The sequence below is a fragment of the Diceros bicornis genome, chromosome 37, assembly GCF_020826845.1.
Source record: "Diceros bicornis minor isolate mBicDic1 chromosome 37, mDicBic1.mat.cur, whole genome shotgun sequence".
NCBI lineage: Eukaryota > Metazoa > Chordata > Mammalia > Perissodactyla > Rhinocerotidae > Diceros > Diceros bicornis.
The window spans coordinates 6,709,904-6,732,392 of NC_080776.1; the positions used below are offsets into that span (position 1 = coordinate 6,709,904).

Here is a 22,489-nt window from a genome sequence, read left to right on the forward strand (position 1 = left end):
TTAGCACACAGCATAATACTCAATAAATATTATTACCTAGAAAACAGAGGGTGAGATCACTTGATTCTCAGATCCCAATAAGCATTTTTATTCTCTCCCCGCCAACCCAGTCACTAGCAAAGCAAAATAAAGAATGGTCGCATTCAACAATCCAGATCATCTGGTCCCCGAACAAAGAGGCCTTTGGAGGAACCCAGAAGTATCTAGAGAATTGCTCCAATTTTCCACTGTTATTTTGCTCATTCATTCTTTGTGTAAAACCTGCAGTCCCCATCTCCAACAGCAGCCAATGTTCACCCACTTGTGGAGAAACCAGATGGCCCTACCAGAGCAGGCCTTGCCCAGGCCTCAGCTTGGAGATGAGCTAGGACAGCAATGCAGAGCCGAACTGGAGCATCTCGACTCCAAGCGTTTCCAAGTTATGTGGCTGGTCCATGATTAATTCAACCCTCTCTCCCACTTCCTCACATCCTCCAACGAAACATGCCAGTCCCCTCTGTTCTGTCCTTTCTTTCAGTACTAGGGATATGACAGGCTAAGTGTATAATCCACACACTGCCAACAACCCCTGAGAAGGGCCGTTGCTATTTTAAACATTTTACAGGAACTGTTTACAATGCCCGGCAACACTCCACCAGCAGGGAGTCCTGACACGTAGGAAGAGCAAGTAAATTGTAAACCAGGCACATTTTACATGTTTGCCTCTATAGTCTTAGAAAATAATAACATTTAGATGTTCCCCGGGGTTCCGCAGAGCATGGTTTTCACGGGATCATTTGAGCCACACGAGCATCTGGTGTTCATGTGGACCCTGCTGGTATATAAATAGCGCCTAGCTCGCTGACAGAAAGGCAGGCACCCATCATCAGAGCTACATACATTTCCAGGCATGTAATTACTTAATAGCTTTAAAAACAAGCAGAGAATTTCTACCACCAATTATGCGCAATAAACAACACCTATTTTGAACCAAAATAGCACTTAAGTCTTTAGGAGAACACTTTGATTTTTAGCACTTATTTTCTTAATCAAAAACGTAAAAGGGTTTTTTAGCAGAGTAAAAATGTTGAAGCCGTGGGGCCGGCCCAGTGGCGTAGTGGTTAAGTTCACACGCTCCGCTTCTGCGGCCCGAGGGTTCGCAGGTTCAGATCCCGGGTGCAGACCTACACACCGCTTATCAAGCCATGCTGTGGTGGCGTATCATATAAAGTAGAGGAAGGTGGGCATGGATGTTAGCCCAGGGCCAGTCTTCCTCAGCAAAAAAGAGGAGGATTGGCAACAGATGTTAGCTCAGGGCTAATCTTCAAAAAAAAAAAAAAAAGAATGTTGAAGCTGTGTACCAACTCCTGAAAGAACTGTTACTGGACCATCAGAAGGGACACCAAAGAACATAAGTCACAGAACACTGTGAAGAAGGGGTAGAAAGGACCAAGATGAAACATCTTGGAACTGATAAAACAGAAGCCCAGGGTAGGAATCTTAACCGGCTGCACTCACCGTGGAAAAGCCTCACTCGGGATGACGGGGAACACTTCCCGAACTGGGGTCACAATCCTCAAACCAAATCCAGCTCTCATCCCACTGATGGGACGATGCCTTTCACATCACTGGCATCAACAAGTCACAGAAAGGGGCTTGGCACAGACCTTGCTCAAGCATTTGGAAATCTACAGTGAATCACAGCCAATATCTGTTCCTCTCTCACGATTTCAATCATGGTGCTCACTACAAATGTGTCTCTGGATTCACAGAGCCCAGATTCAAATCCTGGCTCCACACTTTGGGCTGTGTGGTCTTGGACATGTTGCTTTACAAAGAAATAACAACGTTACCTACCTCGCTGAGTTGTTGGGAAGAGGACATAGTCAATATGTGTAAAGTGGTTGAACAGTGCCTGATATTGTTTTCATTATTATTATCGTGGAGGACAAGATCGTTCTATATGATTAAATTATTTACACAGATACTAAATAACTAAGATGCACTGATATTCCATCAAGCATTATTAAGCTCCTAGAACACAGTGTGTTATGTGAAGCATAAATAGTTTAACGAGAATGAACATGAGGATAATGACTTAGTGACACGATATTGAGGTTGTTGACTATTTCCTAGTCAAACATAAAGCATTTTATGGCATCATTCAAAGACATGAGCAATAATTTTTCTAGTGCTTGGAGGTCTGGAAATGTATCGTTTCTTCTGCTGCAAGTCTGTTTTCCATCAGCTTTTGAAGGCTTGTGTAAATGAACGTGGATTCTATTAGACTTAAATGTTTCTCTTTACATTTTCTGACACTGCAAGTTACTTTTAAGTTCACGTCTTTGCTTCACTATTTACTCTCCTATATATCTTCCTTCCTGATTTTTTTTTCAATTTGGGAAAACACTACAAATTTAGCCTTAACTATTTATAGGCCTTCCTCCACCAGCTTCAGACTCAATAGGGGGATATACGTAGTACAAACACTGTTTTGAAATTATTTTTCATTTTTCAGAGAATTCCAAATATGGACATTCCTGGGTCTCTCACGCTATCGTTACTCAAGGAAAAACATAATGTTCAGTTCTCCTTAATACTTTGCTTGAGCTTCTAAATCGTATCATGCAAAAATATCTGGGGTTCCTTAGTAGGTAGAACTCATTTTTCTTTCAAAACTAAAATCCTCTGTTTTATTAAAATTTGTACCAATTTTATCCTGTGTGAAAAAGAAAATAAGCAATATTAATAGATATGGAACTTGTTCAAACTTAAAACACTCCCCACCAGGTTCCCACTTTCACCTTCTAAATCAATGGTGAGTTCATTTTTCAACCCCACTGGACAAAATAACAATAATAATAAGTAGTAGTAGTCTTTATTATAAATATTCCTTATATATCAGTATAAACATATTTTGTTCAGCTGAGACTTTTTTTTTTTTTTGGTGAGGAAGATTGTCTCTGAGCTAACATCTGTGCCAATCTTCCTCCATTTTGTACGTGGGACGCTGCCATAGCATGGCTGGATGAGCGGTGTGTGGGTCTGCACCTGGAATCTGAACCCGCGAACCCTGCGCTGCCGAAGCAGAGTGCACGAACTTAACAACTACACCACCAGGCCCTCAGCTGACACATTTTTAATGTGAGTTATCATTTAAAAATCTAGACATTTTAGGGCCAGCCCGGTGGTGTAGCCGTTAGGTCCGCGTGCTCTGCTTTGGCAGCCTGGGGTTCATAGGTTCAGATCCCAGGAGCAGACACACACACCGCTCATCAAGGAAGGCTGGCACAGATGTTAGCTCAGAGATAATCTTCCTTACCAAAAAAAAAAAAAAATCTAGATATTTTATATGTAAATTCGGATGCTCAGCTTCTCCTAAAAATCAAAAGTTCTGGCACATCTGCATCCACATTCTCAGCACAGCAAATGGCAAGCAGCTCTCTGGAGCTTAGCAGCTGCTCCCCTTAAACACAGTCTGAGCTTCCAGCACCATTCAGTTCTACACCCTGAAGTGCTTTTCCTAGGTTCCTCCAAGAAGGAGGCACTGCGAAAATTCCAACATTTTAAATGCACATCCTCTCTCATCCAGCAATTCTACTCCTGAAAAAACCACGGAAGGTCATGCAAGTATATATGGCTATCCACTGCAGCATTGCTTCTAATAGCAAAAAACCTGAATCAACCTAAATATCAATAGGGACTGGTTGAATAAATGATGGTAAATCCATGCAAGAGAATGCTAGAGAGCCCCCAAAAGCATAAGGTAAATCTAAGCACACTAAAAGGGAAATATGTCCAAAATATATTGTTAAGTGGGAAAAAACCAAAGTGCAGAACAGTACATAATGTATGATCCAACCCGTGGGGAAAATGAATAGATATATTAATATATGCTTTTACATGCATTTCAATTTTTGGAAGAAAATATAAAACTTTTTTTAACCCCATATATATTACATATGTATTATATATACTATATATGTACCTTAAAATATATTATATATATTTTATATTTACCGTGTGTGTGTGTGCGTGTATTTTTTTACACTTAAACAAAAAGGAAGCACCATGAACAGAGATATTTCAAATAATTTCATGTACAATTATCATCACCACATCTTCAGATTATTTATTTGATTGCCTGTCTTGGTTACAGAGTTCCTCTAGAGTTAAGCTTGGCTTCATTTCTTAGGCAGGGAGGAGAGAAGGCCTTCTGGACGGCCCTTCACACGGCTTCGTGAGCACACGGAAATGACACAACGGGGCACTCTGGAGCTGTGCTTATCCAGAGAGTTTTGCAGCTCATGTGGCCTCTTCTCCTGTCTTCTCAAAAGTAAAGACAAACAGGGCAGAGAGGCCAGGCTCAGCCCAAACACCCCTTCACGTCCTTCCACATGCGGGGGGTATGCCATATATTACTTCCCTATTGCTGTTATAGCTTTGGGCAGAGTAAGGCAAGAAGAAGAATAAAGGAGATGAACTAGCTCCATTCTCACCAGCAGAAACCCTAACTGGTCAGCCCAACACGGCGGGGTAAAGATTGGCTCTTCCATTAAAGAGAAAGCAAGGTCACGCATTCCTGTCCACGTGCTCAGCGAGGGCAGCCAGGACGGCTGTTCTTGGCTGGAGCAGGCTTTATGACACGCTCTAAGTGTTCCCAGTGGAGGAGGGGACGATGCTGGGGTCTCAGGAAGGCAGGATGATGTGGAGCATGGCCACTAGTGGGATGCTAGGCCTCTGAGTTAAGCCCTGTGATGGATATTAGCAGAAGCCGTCCCCATCAGCACTCCACACCCAAGAAACGACGCTCGTCGAAGCCACTGCGGGACTCTCCAGGGCACCCTTCGCCCAGGCCTCAAGAACCAGAGCCAACTGTCAGCCCCGCCTCGACCCTGTGGTCCCCACCTCACAGCCCACCTCTAACCCCCAAAGGCATCCATTCATTTATCCACACGAATAAAAGGACCAGGACACACAGTCCTTCTAAAAGTCATCACCTCCTACTAAAGCGTGTTTTGGGGGAAAACATAGTTAGCAATTAATTACCAAAAATAAAGAAACCTAGAAAAGGAAAAGACGACCCTCCATGGTCCCTCCAACACATACACACTCTGGTGCTTTTCTTCAGAGCCAGAGCCTGGGGTTTTAAACATCCCTACTCTTCTCAATTCCTATAAGATACAAGGTAAAATATACAGTCTATACTTAACACAGGTATCTACTCAGAACCAACTGATGAACAAAGAAGTTAGAAAAACTAGGTTGTATGATTTGGAAAATGATACCCATAATACTACATTATATTGTACCAAAATATAGTACCATAATACTACTTTTGAAATAAAGGAGAAAATAAAACATGATCCCTTTTGCTGTTTTCTCTTAACTTACTAAGTCCTCCCCTTTGCAATATTCTAGCTTTCCCATACCAATGACTTTGGGTTGAGTCCATTAAGAGTGGTTTCCAGTATTATTACAAAAATCATCTCAAAGATGGCAGATACGCTGCTGTCTGATCAACAGGACAATTTAAGATGCCATAAACAGAAAAAATAAAAATAAAACTAATTCAGGCCCCATGAACTCAGAATTGGTGATAACGCACCGTACCCTTGAACCTTCAGTCTGAGTCTTCTGTGGCTTGCTAAACAACAGGAGAGATTAGAGATGAACTGGTTAAGCCATTTAAGTGGATAAACTATCTTGACGACCTTCAACAGCACTGCCTTGCTGTTTCTATACTATTGTAATATGGTTAAGGTAATAATTAGAAATCAGTCTTATCTGTTTATCAAGCAGGTCTACTAGGATCAGCTATAATCAGCAGCTACATGCTGTTAAAATACCCGCTCATCATTTCAAACATCTCATCCTTCATTCTTTTCTCTGTTTCGAGCTGGTCTTCCCGGTCAATGCTATTTTCTACTGGACATTATCATCTACACACAGCGAGATCTCAAAAGGCGCTCACCTCTGAATCTTTGGCCTGCTGATTACGAACGACTATCAAATTGTACAGGACTCTGTCGTCGTCCGCCTCTGTGTGGGACACATCGTGAGGCATACTCCACAGATTCTTCTCATCATCCCTCGCCAAAGTCGCTCCAAATGAAGAATATGGACTGTTATCACTACGGTATAAAAAAAAAGAGGAATAAGGGTTTTTTAATATAGATATATTATATTATACTATATATATATCATATGTATGTAACATATAATATGAAATTTTTATATATCATATATTATGTAATACATAATGTAATATATAAAATATATATTTATAACAAAAAGGTCTGAATCGTCTTTAATAATTAAGCATAACACAATAGAAAAATAAAAAAATCACTTTAAAAACAGCAGAGAACAGATGTAACCAGACACCTGGGCAGAAGTAATTTTACTATGTTAAACATGAAATTCAGCACTGAGCACCCCAGCAACTAAAACAAAAAAAAGGAAATCCAATGGGGAAGAGAATTCTCATGTGATTAAAAGAAGAGAACAAGTCATATGAAGAGATGAACTTTTACTGGCTCTGAATTCAAGGAAGCACAGTAAATTTAGACTACAATGGTATGTAATATGTACCTAATTCCTTACAACAAGAAAATTCAGTACTAATACACATATTCAAATACTTTCAATGAACAATGTGGGATGTGAGTAAGAATCTCAGTAGCCCCATTTTGTACGTCTGTTTTATGATTTAGTCTCTATAAGGCGTTATCTGTGCTTGGGCTTCTGGAGGAGATGAGTGGCAGAGCCTCACCCCTAGGACAGGCTCGTACACAGCCCCGGGTAACTTCTGCGGGACTGGACAGGCAGGGTCATGCCGGGGTTATTTCCTTCATCTAAAATACGTATGAAGCACTGACTCCACGTTAATCACGGGGCTCAATAAGACTGTGAGCAACACAGACATGGAAGGAAACACATTAATGAATGATCACGTGACTATATAATTAAAAACCATGACACGGGCTATAAAGGGGGGTTCAGGGAGCCGAGAGCTAACGGGGGTAGGCGTCAGGTAGGCCTTGTGAAGAAAGGATGTTTGAGCTTTAAGTTGAAAGACAAGGACAGACCTCCAGGCAAAGGAAACAACACATTCAAAGGTCCTGGGGTGGGAGGAAGAAGAGTGTATGCATTAGAAGAAAGCAGACATTTCCTGCGGAGGTAGCTGGGGCCAGATACACACGGCTTTGTAGGCTGTGTCTTCTAACATTCTTTAGAAATGTGGGCTTTGTTCCTAAGAGCCAGGTGAAATGTGGAAAGGTTTTAAGCAGGACTGTGATGAGACATGAACAGTCTCACATCTGTAAAGATCTCTCCGGCTACAGTGTGGAGAATGCTTTAAAGGAGTCAAGAGTGGATTTGGGAGATTCATTAAGATGCAATCGAGGTAACTCAGGTGAGACCTGAAGGTACCGGGATTAGAATGATGGTGTGCAGCTGAAGAAAAGAGCACTGTCCAGGAGTCTGTAGAAGGCAGACGCTCTCTGGCGTTTCACCTGGACGGTGCATGATGCCGTTCTCGGAGGCAGAGTTAGAATGCCCCATGGCCATGGGGTGGCAAACACCCCTGTAGGTGTGACATGAGGGAATGGCAAATGAGGAGAGGCAGAAGACGCTCAGATGCGCAGACGGCACCTGGGAAGGAGGGATGAGGGTAACTGACAGGCGGGCTGAAGGAAAATGTTAAGATTTAAACAAACAACACGAGATACTCAGAGGTGGCCCTAACAAAATTGCAACAGGAAGCAAGTCCCAGTCACCAACCTGGGGTTCAGCAGCAGGAACCCTCGCAGCAAGGGAGGGGCTCTGGCGCTCGAGCGATGGGGCACAGGTCGGGCTAGCAATCAGGGACTCAGACTTGGGAGAGCCAACACTTGTGACACCGGGCAAAGGGGGATGGGACCTGGAAGCAAGGCCGGCAGAGCAGAAGGCCAGCTACCTGACCCAGGCAGAGGGCTGAGCGACTGGATGCTGAACAGGGCTCCTAAGTCCCTCTAGTAGAAGTGTGGGGTCGGGGACTGGACAGAGTGATCAGAGCTGTGGGGAAAGGAGCAACTACAGAACCAGAGGCAGCCCCGCGCTGTTCTCAGAACAGCCTCATTTCCACTTAGGCTGCCTGACACCACAGAGAGCCCGCGGTCTGGCTCTTCTTAAGAACGATGCGCCGATGAAAGGGGAGGCAAACGACGCCTCGGTCCCCTGCCCACACGGGCTTTAACCAGCATGTCAGATTCATTCATTCATTCATTCATTCAGTTGTTTGTTTATTCAACAAACGTGGAATGGATAACTGCTGTATACTGGCACTGGGCTGGGTGCGTTGGGGACTTGAAAATAAACAGGACATTGTCCCCGCCCTTAGCGTGACTATAGAGTAGTCCCCCTTATCCGCGGTTTCAGTTACCCGAGGTTCAGAAGCAGATGATCCTATTTCCGACGTACCATCAGAAGGTCAACAGCCTAATGCCACGTCACAGTGCCTACATCATTCCCCTCACTCATCTCATCACAGGAGCACTGTATCATCTGACACCATCACAGGAAGAAGGGGGAGTACAGTACAACAAGATATTTTGAGAGAGAGCACATTCACATACCCTTTATTACAGTATATTGTTATAACTGTTCTATTTGATTATTAGATATTTTCTTAATCTCTTACTGTGCCTAATTTACCAATTAAACTTCATCACAGGTACGTAGGTACAGGAAAAAACATAGTATATATAGGGATGGGCACTATCCGCGGTTTCGGGCATCCACTGGGGGTCTTGGAACAGATCCCCCACAGATAAGGGGGGACTACTATAATGCAATGACATAAGTGATTTTTTTTTTAAAGTACAAACAGAATGCTGTAGGAGTAGAGGAGGAATGACAAATTGTGTGTGATGAGAAGAAGTTCAAGAAAAGTTTCGTGGAGGCGACAATATCTAACCTTGACCTGAGGGATGTAGAGCCTTCCACCAGGAAGAGAAGGCAGAGGAAAGGCCTTCCTGCCAGAGGGAACAGCAGGAGAGCGAGCTGCACATGGAGGTTTCAAGAGCCCGCAGGGGGGTGGAATTCCAAGTCTTGCTGTACGGCTACACCACCCGGTGCACAGAGGGAGGCAAGCGGAGGGACGTGAAGAAGGAAAAGTGATCTGGGGTCAGACTGAGGATAGTGCTGGAGTTCAGGCTTTATTCTGTGAACTGTGACAAGGTATTCTGAGCCTTGCCAGTCTGGGTTTTAGAGAAATAACTTTGGATGAAGAAGGAACAAGGAGATGGCTTAGGGGGCTGTCACAAGATGGTGGGTATGGTTTTCCTGCCAAGCTCTTTGAAGTCCTAGCGTCAGGGGGTCTGGGGGCCACCCTGGGCGAGCAGTGGAGTGGGAGATGGGCAGGGCTGCCCTGGCAGAGACAGAAAGACGCCCACAAATAAACCACAACCAGAACAGCTGCCCCATTTATCTTATTTGTTAGAGTTACAAGGAAGACGTCTTTGGGGCACAGGAAAGGGGGAGTTCCATTGCTAAATAAACACAAATTAATTCTAAACATTTTGAAATCCTGGTTGGGGTGAACGAGGGCGTGGGCTAGGAAAGCAGCAGTGGGCATGGAAGTGAGAGGACGGATTCCAGCAGCACCCCAGAGGGGACATGGCAGCCCTGGTGATGGGTGACAGGCAGCACAGAGGTGCGAGGAGCAGAGTCAAAGCTGACCGTGTGAGGGGATGCCTTTAACTGCGACAGCTCGGAGGAAGCCGAGGTTGACCTGCGAGCCTGCAGGACGTGCAGAGAGAGGTCCCGATCTGGGCTTGGGAGCAAGGACAGAGCTGGAGGTCTAGACTTGGGAGAAACGCACATGCGCCTCCATCACCGTGGAAGCCACGGGATCAGAGGAACGGTCTGGGAGCAGGGAGGGAGGGAAGACCTCAGGGAACAGCCAGACCCAAGAAGCAGGGGTGGACGGAGCCTGGAGAGAGCGGGTGAGAGCAAGGAAGAGAGGACGCGGGGCCGAAGAGGAATTCCAAAGAGCAGGCAGACTCAGGAGAGGTGTCCATAACGGGAAGGGTATTGACGCCAATTTCTTTTTGCCTAAATAGATTTTGCAGCCAAGGATAAACCACCACTGCGTGATACAGTGCTTGACCCAAGGGCTTCCACGGTCCATCCCTCCGGTTATGCAACCCCCTGAGGTTGGAAGGGTGGGTGACACTATCCCACTTTGCAGACAGGGAAGAGACGATGGGTTGCTTGACTTCTCCCAGGTCAGGCAGCATGAGGTCCTCTCAGTATGACATTCCCAATGGGGCATCTCCAAGGAGCCACCTGTCGTAAGACTCGATATCCAAACGCTGGGACGGGGATGCACCCACAAATGGAGCAGCTCAGATGACACCACATGTGTGACGTGTTCCCTGTACAAACTGGCAGATTCCCCCGGGGCTTCTCAAGGCATCCAGACCCAGAGGCACAGCTTTCCCCAGGAGCTGTGACCACGGCCACTGAAGCCACAGCACATGTACCTCCCAAGCAACGAAACCCTAGTACTTTCCTGCAACTGGTCCTTTATTTTCCCCCCAATTTGTTCCTTTTGTAAAAGTATTGTCTCTTCAACAAGTAGGTAAGTTCCTCCAGGGCAGGGATGGGGGCCAGGCTTTCTTTACATCCCACACGGCCCAGCAGGGTCGGGCACGGGGCAGTTGCTGCCAAAGTCCTTGCTGAATGGAGCAAGCTGAGCCGAGACCCCAGGCTGCTAAAGGAAGTCCCAGACATAACTCATTGTTAGTACTTTTTAAAACCTTCCCTAAAGCAGGAGGTTTAGAAATTAGCCCATATCTACCTGAATCACCAGTAATAACATTTGATATGAATAATCTAGCCACTTGGTGCTTAATAGCCCACAATTTCTTTGCATGTTTTGAGATGATGGTGATAGCTGCCTCCCTGGCCACCAGTCCCTCCCACCCTCTCACAACCTCTCTCTCTCTCTCCCTTGCCCTCTGTCTTCTCTCTGTCTCTCTCCTCTCTCCCTAACACACACACTCACACACACACACACACACACACACACACAGGAACATGCATGACTCCAGCCAATGTAAAACGCTAGCCACTCATCTTTCATCTACAGACTCGAATGATGCTCCACGGGAAGGTCGACACGGGGCTTGTTTAGAGGTGCTCACGTCTCCAGACAGGTGGAGCCTCCCCACGTGTGGCCCTGTCCTAATGAGGAGCCACGTTCCCTGGTGTCCCATGAGCCTCACACTCTGCCTAGTCACTGACACCCAGGGGACGATACGAGACAGGGAAGAGAACCAAGGCCGTCCGCCTCTGGGTGAGCGAGGACTCTCGCCAGGGCTGTTTGCTTGCGAGCTCTGCGCCCTCCCCAGCTCAGATCTGACCTGCTCATCTCTGCAGAGCAGCCGCCTCCACTGGCCTCCACTGCCTCCCTCGACCTGGACCTCATTCCTGCCACGGTCTTCTCACTCACTAGCGTTACAAGTCAGGTTTCTTTGGGGCATAGGAAAGGTGGCGTTCTTAAGAAATCATTAAATTAATAATTTTACCAAAATGCTGGTCCCGGTAAAGTGAACAAGGGTGTGAGCTCGTTCAGAAGGATCTGTCAGACCCAGCCTGGCTCACAGGACCCTAGTTCTGTGCTCTGGCATCCTAGCCCCTGCTCCTTTCATCCTGCACCACCTCCCCGTCAAGACTTCAACCCACTTTGGTGTAAAACTTTGAACACTTAGGGTGGAGAGACCAGAACAAACAAAAGCCTAGAGCGAACAACTAACAAAGCAGCTTGGGATCCTCCGTGCAGCGGAGACCATGGGGGACTCTGGGCCGTGTAAAGAGAATTCAGTGCAAGGCCCTGAGCGGTGGGCCAAGAAGCCCAGAGAGGGCAGAAGGCAGCAGGAACGGGGCACTGAATCAGGAGCCTCACTTTCTCTCCCTCCCCGTGTAATGATTTCTAGAAGGTTCCAAAAAAGTGATAGCAGCTGTTTCACCCCTGGCCACCATCTGCTGATGATAAATATTTTATTAACTGCAGGCATTTGAGAGGTGGCTCTGAAGTTACATCCAAAGCAGAGGCTGCTTTTACTCCCAAAAGGTAGGATGAGGAAAGTCTGAGATTCCACCCTCTGCCCCACTTGGGGGGGGCGCAAGACCCAACGGCTGGGGAGTCTTCTCTGTCGACATGATCCAGAGCTAGAAGGAGACCGAGGCTTAGAGACACTGGCCTCCCTGCCTGGGGGCTGCCGTGCAAAGTGCCGGTCAGCCTTAAAGCTGTTTACGAGAGCTTCCCGCGAGTCCTCACTACCAACAAGGACCGGGTGGGAAAGATTCCAGAAAGCCCCACAAAACACCCTGCACACAGGCTGGCTGCTGACGCCAGCAGTTCCAGCGCCTCCCTGCCCTCCCCACACGCAGGCTGCTGTCAGCAACCTCTGGTTTAAGACCGAAGCTCTGAAGACAGTGAAGAGATCAAATCTGCAGGAAACAGCAACCAAAGGTCTCAGAAAACAGACCTCAAAAGGCTGTTTGTTGCCACCTCCTAACTACCTAAGGCCTCCTGTCTGATCCTGTCTAGGAACCAGCCTGCCTGTTGGCCCCCGGGCTTCCAGACTGTCCCTTCCTCCCTCTGTGGACACCTCCCTGTGAAGGAGCAGGTGAATCTAAGATCCCCAGCCCCTCCTTTTCCTCCCTCTCTCCCTCCTCCATGTCTCTCTCTCTCTCCCTCTCTCCTTCCCTCCCTCGTTTCCTTCCTTCCCAGACAAACACTTTGGCTGCTTTCTCTTACCTAGTTGACCCAATGTTTAAACATTATTTAACCCCAAGTTTAAACACAGGGCCATACATTCTGGAGCTTTTCTCAGCAACTAACCACCTAGGCTCACGACTTCCTTCAACAGCAGAGGTATGGCTCAGTATGCAGGAAGGAAAACACCGGGCCCCTCTTTTCGGGCACCCCTCTCCGATGGGCTCCTACCATTCAGGCCTTCTATTCCCACGGCTGAAACAGAGCCTGTGTTTCATCCATCGCTTTAAATGCTTTAAAAGCTTGAAGACGGTCCTGACAAGAACCCTGTGAAGTACGCAGGGGAAGCACTATTTTGTTTCTTCCAGCTGAGGAAATGCTGGGGCTTCTGAAGAGTAGACTCAGTGCTGGGTCTCTTCTCTGCTTATACTCGCTACTGGTCACTTCGTGTGGTCTCACGCTTTCAATACCACCTACCTGAGGAAGAGCCTTAAATCCATACCTGTACCTCGCTCAGACCTCTCTCCGAAATCCCAGACCCCTGTACCACCTGCCTGCTTCCCATCTCCCCGTGGATGGCTAACAGACGACTCAAGCTCAACGTGGTCGAAACCAAGCACCTGGTCTTCCCACCAAACCTCCCCGCCAGCAGTCTCCCCACTCAGGTGATGGAAACTCCGTCCCTCCCACTGCTCAGGCCAAAACCCTTCAAGTCATCCTTGGCTCTCTCATCCCCCCATCCAATCCATCAGAAAATCCTATCGGCTCTACCTTCAAAAATATCACCCCACCACTAGCACCAGAGCCAGGGCGGCTTAGGTTTTGCATGAGTTCCTGCAATCGTTTTTTCTCACTGATCTCCCTCTTGCACCACTGCCTCCCCCAATTCTATCCTTAACACAACAGCCAAGTGATCCTTTTAAGACGTAAATCAGATCATGTCACTCCCCCCCAAAACCCTCCAGTGGCTCCCATTTGACTTAGACTATAAGCCAATGTCGTAGGGTGGTCTATAAGGCGCCTTATGACACCCCAGCCACTCTGGCCTCTCTGCTCTTCCCTGAACCCCCCCAGTCACACCCTCATCTCAGGGCCCTTGAAGTGGCTGATTCTTCTACCTGTCATGTTTCCCCCGGATAGCCACATGCCTCACTCCCTCCCCTCCTTGGAATCTTTGTTTCAACATCACCTCCTCAGAGAGCAGCCTGACCAATCTATTTAAAATTGCAAGCATGCTCCCCTGCCTGTGCTCTGCCTTTTCCTTTTCCTGCACACTTATTTATCTTCCAATTTACTCATTATGTTTACTGTTTATTGTGGTCCCCCCACTAGAATAAAAGCCCCCTGAGGACAGGATCTGCATCTATTGTGCTCAGTGACGGATCTCAAGTGCTTAGAACAGGACCTGGCACTTAGCAGATGCTCAATAAATATTTGCTGCATGAATGAACTGTTGTTTCCCCAGTTCGCAGGGCTGGAATTCCTATCTCCAGACTCAGATGAATTCTTAACATTTTTGAGCTGTTGTTTATGAAGGTGGGGCTCAAAGTCTTGCGGACGGAAGCAGACGATAAGCATGTGTTTATGTCAGGTGGTGATCAGGCTCTGAAGGATACAGGTGAATAAGGAACAGAGTGGGGGCTGGGGGTACTGTTTAAACAGAGTGGTCAGGGAAGAACTTTCTGATAAAATGACTTTGAGCAGAGACCTGAATAAAGTGAGGGGGTTACCCATCCAGGTAGGTGGAGGAAGAACATTCTAGGCAGGGAGGGCAGGACGTGCAAAGGCCCTGAGACAAGGGTATGCTGGATGTATATGAGGACCCAGGAGGAGGCCAGTGTGGCTGAAGGATGAACAATTTCACCTTATGTGCTGACCTTAAAATCTAAACCATGCATAATAGCCCCAAACTGGAAACCACCCAAAAGTCCACCAACAATAGAATGGGTGAAAAAAGGGGACTATGTTATAAAGCAATGAGAACCTCGAACTAAGCTACACACAACTTGGATGGACCTCACAAAGTGAGAACACACAGTTCGATCCCATTTACATAAAGTTTAAAAGCAGGTAAAAATAAAGTGCATTTTTTAAGGTGCATACATAGCTGGTAAAGCAATTTAAAAAAGCAAGATAATGACTATCACAAAAGTCTAAACACCATTGGGGTGGGGGACGTGGGGCTGGAACAGCTATCTCCTGGCCAGGGCAGTGGTTACAGGAGTATTCACTTTATAGTTGTACTTTGTACTGTAATAATTCACTTTGTACTGTAAATATTTTTGTATGTTTTTAGTTTCTGATATCACATACACAAACACAAATGTTTAAAAGTTAAGAAAAAAGTGACAGGCAATTCAGTAAACTCTTAGCGCCTTTCGGGCAGTACAAGGGTCCTTGAGATGCATACTGGCTCACCAAAATAATTTCCTAAAAGAAAGCACAAGAGAATAGAGTGTACAGTATCTAACTGGCACAAAACAAATATTTACTAACCAAACTAAAAAGGACTTGAACCGCTAACAGAATAAACTATTGGACCCAACACTGAAGCAGAATTTACTTTTCAAACAAAAGTGTAGTGATAAGGTCACTTCAAGATATATTAGAAAACAAAAATTTCCAGAAACCTAGATCACATGAAAGTGTAAGAGAGAAATTTCATCTTCTTGGGAACTTCCAGTGTCACCAAGAGTGACAAATGCAAGTCCCAAAAGAGGAAGAGGGATGCGGTGGGCTGCCTGGAAAGAGATCTGTAAAAGTCATTCTTACATGAATTTTGAGTGGCTGACTTCTTAGTAAAGGGTTTATCTCATACTTATTGGACCTGAGGCACTGTTCTGAACTGTACCCAGACCCAGGACCCTCCCCTCCCTCTCTCCTCTGTCTTTCAAGAAGGTTCAAGTACCAGCCTTGGAATGGATTCTTGGAGGCAGAAGCACCTTCCTGCAGTAGGAATCCTTTGCACCTCGGCAGGCACTTCCTATGAATCACTGTCTGGCCCAGGGCCTCAGGCTGTGTAACCTGCAGGTTCTGCAAGAAGCCACGGGTGAGCTGTGTCAGCTCGGAGACCCAGCAGCGTAGGATGGGAAAAGAGTCAAGCCATCTGGGCTCCAGTCTGAGAGATCTCACTGACACTAACACATTAGCCAACGTTCTTGTAAAGCCCTTCCGAGGGTAGAAGATAATCTGATCAGCTCAGAGGTCATGTGAGTCCACGTTGTGAAATGAAAAACTCTACCCACGGAAAAGACTAGCATCCTTCTAGAGTTGACGGTGATGCCCTCTCAAATGTCTTAAACCCACCACCCTTCTTTCCCACTGGTACCTGGTTTCACCCACCTTAATACAAAAGAAAGGACCCAATGTCTCTGGACCCCAGGCTGTAACAATTCAGGGCAAGTCTCATACTTCAAACACAATTTCTAGCACACACTGCATAACCCTAGTTACACGCCTCCCTGCCTACTAGGAGGCCTCTGCTCTTTCTATGGCACTGGAATATAACAGGATTCGAATCCCAACTCGACCATACGTGCCTCTGAGCAAACTACTGAAGCTCTGTGGCTCAGTTTCTTCAACTGTCAAGTGAGGATTACAGACGTAATTACAGTCGAGCCGCATTAGTCCTAGATTCTGTATTCGCAAATTCGCCCACTTGCTAAAATTTATGTGTAATCCCAAAATCAGTACTCGTGGTGATTTCGCAGTGCCTGAGGCTTGAGTTCCCCGCTGAGATCCAACGAGGCGATGCTCTGCCTTCTTGTTTCAGCTCTCACACTGTAAACAAGTGTTCTTTTCATGACCCACCTAGTACCACGTTTCTGCCTTTTTGTGCTTTTTGGTGGTGACTTTGCTGTTTAGAATGGCCCCCAAGCATAGAGCTGAAGGGCTAAAATAAGTGTGTTAGATAGGCTTCCTTCAGGCAGGAGTTACAGTGCTGACGGCCATGAGTCCAGTGTTAATGAATCAACAACATACATTAAACAAGGTGTCTTTAAGCAGAAACACACATAAAACAAGGTTATGTCTGATCAGGTGACGAATCACTGGCAGAATTCTAACTCTGGATTTTCCCCTCGGAGCAATGATTCAGTCTTATCTAATTCAGTATTTGTGGTGACTATAGCAGATAACTAAGTACTATGAATAAAAAGAATCGACTGTACCTCGTAAGGTTATGGCAAGGATTTAATGAATACATACACTTATGACAGTGCCTAGTACTTTGCTGTTAGTGCTGTCAATCTATATCAGACAACGCTCCGCTGCTACTCACAGGGTTGTCATGGCCAATCTTTTCAGAAGTGGCCAGGTCCTTCTTCCCAGTCTTAGCCTGGAAGCTCTGCTGAAACCTGTGCACTATGCTGGTATTTGAAATCCCAGTGGCATAACTTTCAGCAGCACAGCAACATGCAGCTGCCACAGTATGACAACCGACAGACAGGTGATGTGGTTCCCTGACCGAGAAACGAAACCAGGCGTGTTGGTGAGGGTGCTGAATCTTAACCACTAAACCACCAGGGCTGGCTCCTGTATGCACTAAGAAGACCTATAAAGGATCAGGAGAGCAGGGACAGGGAAGGCGCATGTCACAACTTCAGCCTCTCACTCTCTTCTGCATGCTGGGGCAGTATGATTCAAACTGAACCCTTTCTTTATGGTCAGGGAAATTCAATTCTGTTGCCTACACTCATCGGCCCTGATCAATTCCCTCTCAGAACGGCCCCTCATTGTGGGCATAAAACCATTATGAGCAAACTAAGGTTTTCTTTTATTTTTCCCGACTGGGAATTCCAGGCAACACAGAAAAATAAAACACTGACTTCTGTTCTCTGTTCACTGCCCACAGATATGTGCATAAATCCTGTTAACACGAATGGAAGTGCAAGGGGGCCTGGAGACGAGCAGGGGGCAAAACAGATTTGGATGCTCATTATAAGGTTCACTTAGGTGGCTTAAGAAAGAGCCACGAATAAAAACTCCACCACGGTCATTAATTCTCTCTCTCTTCTTTTGCTTTCAACCAACTAGATAGTTGTGGTGCTTATCATTTACTAAGAGCCAACAAAAATTAGATAGTGAGAATTACACTTCCCTGAAAAAGTTCAAAGTAACCCCATGAAGATGCTTTAGTGTGTGACATTCACACTGCATTTCTTTCACGCTCCCTTTTAGACTCTTCCAGGCCTCTGACGTCCGAACTGGTTGTCATATGGCAGTTGACTCTATGGTGCCAGAGGACTTGGGCATCCCTCTGCTTAAAGGTGACTGCAGCTGTGCCTCCAGAGTCATAGAATCTCAAGGGCCACGACTCATGCTCAGGTGGATTTTTGTATGGCAAGAACATGCTTTTATCACTGGTGGAAGAAAGCCACGCTATAAAAGCAAAATAAAAACCAATGCTTTGAGCCTAAACATTTTCCCAAAAGCACCCTGTAAAGAGTTGAATATGTCCTCCCAAAAAACATGTCCAACTCCTAATCCCCGGTTCCTGTGAATGTGACTTGATTGGAAAACAGGGGCTTTACAAATGTAATTAAATTTAGAATCTTGAGGTGACATCATCCTAGATTTAAGGTGGACCCTAAATCCAATGACTAGTATTCTTATAAGAGAAAAGAGAAGAAGATTTGAGACACAGAGGAGGAGAGATACACGGAAGAAGACAGGCAAAGATTAGAATTGTGCTTCCATAAGCCAAGGAGCACCAGGAGCCACCAGAAGCTGGAATCAGCAGGAATGATTCTCCCTAGCATCTAGGGAGGGAACATAGCCCTGCGAACCCGTTGATTTCAGACTTCTGGCTTCCCAAACTGTGAAAGAATAAATTTCTGCTACCAAACTTGTCATAATTTGTTGGGGCAGCCCTAGGAAACTAATAATCCATACTCCAAATGTTGCTTTTAATTAGTAACACGAAATCTTGAACCAAAAAGTCATACACTATTTTACAGACAAATGATCAATGATCTAGTCATTCCAAAACAATCCATTTGCATTATTATCTGGTCCCCAATGCACATGTTTGTTCTGATCACTATTGGCTCTACTTTAAAAATATCGTCAGTGCAGGGAAGAAATGGCTGGCAGAACCTCAAACCTTACACAGATGATTGATAAGATGAACGTGACATGACTCAGCCCTAAAACCGGAGTGAAGATGAGAAAACAGTGAGATTGAACAAAAACTTTGGCTTTCTTTGGGGCTGGAGCTTGCTGTTAAGGTCAGGCCACGCGTCACTTCTCCAGGCCCGGACTTGCTCTAAGCTTCCTGGCGTAAGAAATGACTACTCACCTGCCCTGGGCAGCTGAAGAGTTTGACAAGTGGTCATGATTCACATTTTCTGGCCCTCAGGCTCCGTCCCAGCACCGCAGACACCTCACTGCCCCTGTATGCCACGTCAAACAGAATTCCAGCTGACACAAGCCCACAGAAAGAGGACAACCTGGGTCAAGCCTGGAACAGCCCTTCAAGAGGGCATATTAAAGTCTGATCTTCCATTTTACAGAAGAAGAAACTAAGGTTCAAGGAAGTTAAGAGACTTCTCCAAAATCCCACCGTTGGTCAATAGCTGGTACTAGAACTCAGGTCTCCTGGTTCCCACTGGGCTTGGTTCACAGCTGCTTACACATCTAGGCAGAAGAACTATGCTAACGAAGGACATGGAAGAGGGAAGAAGAAAGAGGCCAAAATGGGCAGAGCGAAGGCCAGTGATATCCACCAGTTTCTAGCATATAAATATTATAAGTTACTTTTTGAAAATACTTGGTAGTTTTCTGAATGTTCTACTACGGAAGGCATGGTTTTTTGTTTTTGTGTGTGTGTGTGAGGAAGATCAGCCCTGAGCTAACATCCAATGCCAATCCTCCTCTGTTTGCTGAGGAAGACTGGCCCTGGGCTAACATCTGTGCCCATCTTCCTCCACTTTACAGCACGGCCTGACAAGCGGTGTGTAGCTCTGCGCCCAGGATCCGAACCTGCGAACCTCGGGGCCGCGGAAGTGGAGCGTGAGAACTTAACCGCTAGCCACCGGGCCGGCCCCAAGGCATGGATTTTGAAGTCAGACAGACATAGATTCAATTTCTGGCTCTGTGATTTATCAACTGTGACTTGGAATTAAGCACTTAAACTCTCTAATTCCTAATGTCCTCATCTAGTAAGTTGGATAACACCCATTTCATTTGGTCACAGTGACAATTATATAACAGCATGTATATAAAGAAATCTCATGCAGTAGCCTACGTGCAGTTTGCACCATTCATATAAAGTTAATAATGCTAACCGGATTGAATTGAGAAGTCACCTTTGGAGATGGGAGGTGGATACAGTCATGGAGGACACATGAGGTTAATTATTAATGTTATTATTAATGTTTTCTCTATTGTTAATATTTTCTTAAGGTGGGTGCTGCGGTTATGGGTGTTTGCCCTATTATTTCTCACAACATCTTGTTTTAAATACTTTTTTAAAAATTTCACATAGAACTTAATAAATGAATAGCTATTAATACAATTTTTATTAATCAAAAAGTATTTATTCACTTCTTACTCCATGTCAAGCACTGTGCTGGGCACCATGGGGATATTAAGGCGAATAAGATTTGGTGCCTCCCACCTAAATTAGAACCTCCAATCGGGCAGGAGTACAGCACCCACCTTATCACTGTAATACCAGGCAGAAGGCAGTAAGGGACCAGAGTGGAAAAAAGAAAGAAAACAGACTCCATAACTGCTTGGGGAGATTTCTAAGGCTTCCTCACAAAGGTGTCAACTGAAATGGGCTTTAAAAACTGAGCAGAATCTTAAGACGTGGAGAAAACAAAAAGATGTCTAGCGAAAAATTATGGCAAAGACCCCAGGAGGGAAAGCAGCACCATAGACTGATCACAGGCAGAATCAGAGATAGACAATGCAGAATCAGAGAAGCCAGGGAGAGAGGGCATGCGAAAGAAGGCATGGATGGGCGGCCCAGAGGTATTCCACGCACCCCGAGAAAAGAACATCAGATTGCTTTCTCTTGTAACTTTCAAGAAAGCAATCTTCATGCTATCACACAGGAGGCAGAACCCAGATTTCAGGGTGAGTGAGTGGTAAAGAGGGAGGTGGGGCTATAAGTGACTACTCTTTAAAGACTTTTGCACCTGATACAAAGGAAGCAAAGGATGTAGCTAAAGGGCACGGCAACATCAGGATGAACTTTCAGTCAGGGGAGGCCTCCGCAGATTTCCAGAGAAAGGAGACAGAAAGAACTAGCGAGACGGAGAGAAATACAGATGCAAACCAGACAAGGGACAGGCATTCCCCTCCAGGTACAAGGTTCCAGGAAAAGCAAAAGAAGCAAGGTCAAACACATGAGCGGCATTGTCGGATGGCAAACCAGATGAGACCAAGACTTGTTTTTCCTGAACTAACAAGAATCCTGGTGCGTTTTGGAAAAGGACCGGAGGTGACCGTGCACACAAACGACAGATGTCGTCCCCCCGACCACACCTCTTGCAGGCATGAAATAAAACCTGAAAACCATTGTTTTATGATAGAGCAAAGGATTTAGCTGGGGGGAGGAGAGGGAGATGTCTGTACAAAACCATGTTTTATAAATGAAAAAAAATAAGACGACGAGATAAAATAAAAATTAAGACCACCTGGCCACACAATTGCACCACATCAAGATTTCACACCAGCCACTCTGGAAAACAGTCTGGCAGTTCCTCAAAAAGTTGGATGCAGAATTACTGTATAATCCAGCACTGCCACTTTTAGGTATATACCCAAGAGAATCGAAAACATACGCCCACCCAAAAACTTGTACACAAATGCTCAAAGCAGCATTATTTATAAGAGCCAAAAAGTAAAAACCACCCAAATGCCCATCAATTGATGAACGAATAAATAAAATGTAATATATCCATACAACGTAATATTATTCAACTGCAAAAAGGGATGAAGTGCTGATATACACTACAATATGCTGAAACTTGAAAATATTATGCTAAGTGAAAGAAGCCAGATGCAAAAGGCCATGTATCGTATGATTCCATTTATATAGAATGTCCAGAACAGGCAAATCTATAAAGACAGAAAGTACATTAGTGGTTGCCTGGGGAGTTGAGGGGCGGGGAGGGGAGGGTGGGAAAGTGACTGCTAATGGGTATGGTGTTTCTTTTTGGAGCGGATGAATGAATGAGGTGGATGGGCAAAAATGTCCTGAATTAGATAGTGGTGATGACTGCACACTTTGTAAATATCCTAAAAACCACTGAACTTCACACTTAACAAAACAAACAAACAAAAAGATGTCAAAGTAGGCAAAAGAGGAAAGAACATGCAGGTACCCACTCATACAATCGCTGATCCACACGTCCATTAGGAAGCTGCCGCTGCCGGGGCAGCCTGGTGGCCTAGCGGTTAGGTTCGCACATTCGGATTCAGCGGCCCGGGGTTCCCGGTTTAGATCCTGGGCGCAGACCTACTCACCGCTCATCCAGCCATGCTGAGGCACTGTTCCATATAGAAGAGCTACAACTTGACAACTATATGATACACAACTATGTGCTGGGGCTTTGGCGAGAAAAACGAAAAAAGAGGAAGATTGGCAACAGATGTTAGTGCAGTGCCAATCTTCAAAAAAAAAAAAAAAAGTTGCTCTTGCCAAATACGTTATAATGAAATAATGCCAGAATGACACTAAACCGCAAAAGACCAGTCCATTCATATTCACATGCTTAGAAGAATAACAAC

General features: G+C 45.6%; 1 protein-coding gene across 2 annotated transcripts in view; it reads right to left on the reverse strand.

Annotated features, from left to right (window-relative positions):
- The window catches only part of MREG (melanoregulin), a 66,229-nt gene that overhangs the window by 34,805 nt on the left and 8,935 nt on the right, over window positions 1-22,489 (reverse strand). For both annotated transcript variants that reach the window (XM_058532958.1, XM_058532957.1), the window contains exon 2: window positions 5,954-6,113. In XM_058532958.1, the coding sequence (XP_058388941.1) occupies window positions 5,954-6,046 (93 nt within the window). In that variant the 5' untranslated portion in view covers window positions 6,047-6,113. The remainder of the gene's footprint in view (window positions 1-5,953; window positions 6,114-22,489) is intronic.